Source organism: Fulmarus glacialis, unplaced genomic scaffold, assembly GCF_000690835.1.
Source record: "Fulmarus glacialis isolate BGI_N327 unplaced genomic scaffold, ASM69083v1 scaffold11387, whole genome shotgun sequence".
NCBI lineage: Eukaryota > Metazoa > Chordata > Aves > Procellariiformes > Procellariidae > Fulmarus > Fulmarus glacialis.
Window position 1 is genome coordinate 88,861 of NW_009222645.1, and position 4,749 is coordinate 93,609.

At 39.7% G+C, this 4,749-nt stretch overlaps 1 protein-coding gene across 2 annotated transcripts in view; it reads left to right on the top strand.

Moving 5' to 3' along the window:
- The window catches only part of LPAR4 (lysophosphatidic acid receptor 4), a 13,298-nt gene extending 9,649 nt beyond the window's left edge, over window positions 1-3,649 (top strand). The window contains exon 2 of one of the 2 annotated variants that reach the window (XM_009581520.1): window positions 2,253-3,649. In XM_009581520.1, coding sequence (XP_009579815.1) covers window positions 2,406-3,452 — 1,047 coding nt within the window. In that variant the 5' untranslated portion in view covers window positions 2,253-2,405 and the 3' untranslated portion in view covers window positions 3,453-3,649. The remainder of the gene's footprint in view (window positions 1-2,252) is intronic. The other variant, XM_009581521.1, reaches the window with a different exon arrangement.
- Window positions 3,650-4,749: the final 1,100 nt, after the last annotated feature.

A 4,749-nucleotide genomic window follows, 5' to 3' on the forward strand; every position in this document is an offset into this window, starting at 1 on the left:
TCTGTCATTGGCACACAATCGACAGCGATCAGATAAGGGCATATCTACTTCTGGCTGGAACATTTGCTAATGTAGGATATCATCACAAATGTGTAACTCAAAATGCAACTAAACTGAAGGAAGAATTTACTAAATTGGGTGAAGAGCGTGTACCAAAGCCGCCTACAAAAATCACAGGGAGTTCTGGTAGTTCGAGGCATGCTGTCATTGGCACACAATCGACAGCGATCAGATAAGGGCATATCTACTTCTGGCTGGAACATTTGCTAATGTAGGATATCATCACAAATGTGTAACTCAAAATGCAACTAAACTGAAGGAAGAATTTACTAAATTGGGTGAAGAGCGTGTACCAAAGCCGCCTACAAAAATCACAGGGAGTTCTGGTAGTTCGAGGCATGCACAGCAAACACAGCCAGAACAGCAAGCCAGTACAAAGCACCACTTCACTGCCCTAGCCCTGACACTGCCCCAGTCTGTAAAGAACATGAACCCTCCCCAACAGGAGACCCCTGATAGTTCCAAGTCATCTTTTTGGATGTCAAAAGTTCAAGTCATTTGAAAGTCATCCTTCTGATGACTGCGAGATCTGGGGATCCTCCCTTCCTGCTATTTTGCTTTACGTCCAACTAATCGATGAGGTGCAAAGGCGAGGTGCTGCCTGCTCTCTGGGTTTTTGTAAAGCCTGCAGCTGTCCAGGCCTCCCAGGTGAGGGCAGAATTTGCACCTTCCATCTGGCAAAGCCCTGGCTATTGCATCTTTCTCAACACTTGACATGTTATCAGCTGACTCGCTGACAGCCTGCGTGCAAGAACAATTGTCAGCATGAGCTTTTCCAGTAGGAAAACATACGGAAAACATTTGATTTTGATCAGTTTGCATCCCAAATTGTCTTGATTCCATGCTTTCTTCCCCGGTTTATTTGTTTATATGTTGCCATTTCAACCTTTAACACAAGCTTGCTCAGTTATATGTTTGCTGTTGAAACTATGTTGTCAGATGATCACTTTCTGGAAGGAATCCTACTCTTCACAAGGGTTACACCTCTCTAAGTTACTCCATAGTTGTTCCTACCAAGATGTTTCTTAGATTACAAGAAGATTACAAACTTTTTTTCGTATTTGGTTTGCTGTATTTTACAAGGCAAAGGTCTTTCCCTTAGTTATCCAACTTTGCTCCACATTTCCAAGATGTACTGACTGCCATGCCCACGTTCCAACACACAAACCCTCCTCGCTCCAGTGAGGGAGACTGTCCAACTGCTTATCCTCACAGGCCTTAAAAACAATACTTAGAATAGCAATAAGAGAGCATCAAGACAGTTCAGAAAGCACCGATTTCCAACAAACAGCATGCTTACTTCAACTCTACACTTCTCTAAAGCGTACTGAATTGGGACAATATCTTACGAGAGTGTAGTTTACGAGATTTCCCGAGTTACAGGTTCTGAACCTTGACAAAGAGTAGAAATGAAATGAAGCTGTCAGTACAACTTAGAGGAGTCCTTTTTGCAAAGCATTTTACATTTGCAAAAAAAGTCCTTTTGAAAGTAATACCATTTTTGCAGAAATTTTTAAGAAAAAAAATGTAACATTTTCCAAAAGTGGCAAGCATAACTTTGGAAAGTATTTTTAAAAAACATTTCTGAAATACAACATTTCAGTTTTTCACTTTGAAAAACGTGTGTAGGGATGCTCCTATTTTCAAGTAGAGAAAAGGCAAAGCAGTACTTTGTCAATGTAAGGTTTGGGGTTTTTTAATACTTTTGCATCAAAAAAGGTTGAAAAATCTAGAACTTTCATTTCTGCACAGTTAAAAGCAAACATTAAAACTTTCAACTTCTTTCTCCTCTTGTAACAAGTTTAGGTGAACATTTCAGACTGTTTGATTCTATACCTGGACAGTATCATGGGTCCATGATTTCTTTCCAAACACACTGGGCCCATTCCATCTCAAATTTTAAAGTAAAAACTTTCCAAGCGGAAAGTTGGAATTAGCGATCACTCTCCTTCCAACAGGAGGACGAGGGAACGATGGGGGAAGGAAAGGAAAGGCTGAGTACAGTAACTGCTGTGTTCAACTTTGAAAAATCCCAATAATAGTCGAATTTATAAAGACTACCTTGAAAACTAATTTCTGGTCTTGTTTGCACATCCATTCATTTGGAAAGGAAAGAGTACGTGTTCTCTTGCACAGCCACTTTAGGTGATAGTGATGGCTAGACTGATGGCATCTATTTCTCTCTCCTTTAGGATGAAAGGATTCATGGTGGAGATGTGGTAGCAAGGTGTCAAGCAACCTTCCTGGAATGTGTTTCTTCAGGAAGAAAAGAGATCACTGTCTTATTTTATGGATGTCACTGAAGTAGACTTTGAAGTTCTTCGGAAGTACATCACAAACTTGGCATGGGAAACCACAGCAACAATCATACCTGTTTGACAGATGATTCCTTTAAGTACAACTTGTATGGAGCCGTGTACAGCGTGGTCTTCATCCTTGGTTTGATTACTAACTGTGCCTCCCTCTTTGTTTTCTGCTTTCGGATGAAAATGCGAAGCGAAACAGCCATTTTCATGACAAACCTGGCTGTTTCAGATTTGCTTTTTGTGTTCACTTTGCCTTTTAAAATTTTTTATAATTTCAACAGGCATTGGCCTTTTGGAGATAGTCTGTGCAAGATTTCTGGTACAGCATTTCTCACTAACATCTATGGGAGCATGCTGTTCCTCACCTGCATTAGCGTTGACCGTTTCCTTGCTATCGTCTATCCATTCCGATCTCGCACCATTAGGACCAGGAGAAATTCTGCCATAGTCTGTGCTGGTGTTTGGATACTGGTCCTCAGTGGTGGAATTTCAGCTTCATTGTTCTCCACAACCAACATTTCCAACACCAGCACAACCTGTTTCGAAGGTTTTTCCAAACGTATCTGGAAAACCTATCTGTCTAAGATCACTATATTTATTGAAGTGGTAGGATTCATAATTCCTTTGCTGCTCAACCTTACATGCTCTTCTTTAGTTCTCAGGACTCTCCGGAAGCCTGCCACCTTGTCTCAAATCGGGACAAACAAAGAGAAAGTATTGAAAATGATCATTGTGCACGTGGCCATTTTTGTCGTGTGCTTTGTGCCTTACAATTCCATACTCTTCTTGTACGCTCTTGTGCGGTCCCAGGCGATAGCAAATTGCTCCTTGGAGAGGTTTGCGAGGACAATGTACCCAATCACATTGTGCATTGCAACAATGAACTGCTGCTTTGACCCGTTCATCTACTACTTTACATCAGAATCCTTCCAGAAGTCTTTCAACATAAAAACCCAGATAAAAATGGATTCTCTTTTCAAGACTGAGACACCTCTAACAAAGACTGCTCTACCAGCACCACAGGATGAAATAAGTGACCAGGCTATTACGAATGGAGGAGACCCAACATCTGAATCGCATTTCTAGTGAGATGTTTACACATGGAGTTATCCTCCATTAACTTTTGATTGACACCATGTGTGAAATAGTTGTTTCAGAATATGCAGGCTCACACATGGGGTTAATGAAGAAAAGTTGCTGGGGGATAACTACACAGGTAGACAAATCCTTATACTGGAATGGTCCCATCAGATGCAACAGGCGAACATGAAATACAAAAATCCTGATGGATCTCCCTTTGGAGATTATGGATGGGTAACAACGTATGCACCAACTAAGGAGGGAACAGAACAGCTTCTTTAATCAGAATATGCCAACATTTGGCATTTTTTTTCCCCAGCAGTTGACATGGGACCAGTTGGGAAATGGAAAATTTAATTTTCTTAGAGATACCTGCCAATATTTCATGCCTTCTGGAGATGCATCATCATATGTTAACTCAATAACTTCACACAATATGTATGTTTGCTTAAAAAGGCATAATAAAAGCTTTTGGCTTTTCCTTATTTCACTGCAAGAGTATACATCCCTGTTTTACTAGATACAGGCTTGCTGAATTTATTGTATGGAGAGGTTTGAAGTGTAAATAATTGTTTTGAAAGTAGACAAAACAGTTGCTTGGTGATATAAGAGAAAAAATAATAGGAGAAAAGAATAATTAACAATGCAGTTTTGAAATAAGAAGTTTCATTTTTGTCAGATTAAGCTATCTTTAATTTATTTCAAATGCCACCTCTCGGGAGAAGTAAAGAGCTCATTACTGCGCTGTTGCACCTGGGCTTTTATGTCCCAGGAGATTATATGTGACTATTTCTGGTAAGGGCTAGACTATAAAGTCAGCTGAAAGAAAGGGCCTGAAACCCCAGAGTTCTTGCAAGGGCAAATCTCTTATATGGAAATTGAGTGCAGCTGACAGGCTGAAGAACCACAGAGTGCTGACCTTACTAAAGAGCTTGTTTGGATACAGACAATTGATGTCAGAGCATCCAATTAAGAGAAGATCTTGTAAGTGATTGCTTGCTGGTTTTTGCTATACAGTCAACTAATTAAACTAGAGGATCTCAAAGTAACTCCAAAAGAAGAGTAAGTAAAACAAGTCAATCGCACTTTTTTCTTAGTCGGTTACAGCATTGTTTTCTTGTTTTTCAATTAATTTATTACATATCCTGCATTTCCTTTTATAGATATAGATTATAGAAATATATGGAAAGTTAACTATCTGTATGTCATTGCGTTTTACTAGATGGTTCATTTCTCCAGCCATTGTTTCATATTTGAAGCTATACTGACCTTAACAGGCTGATTCATTCTTAAGTGTAAGATG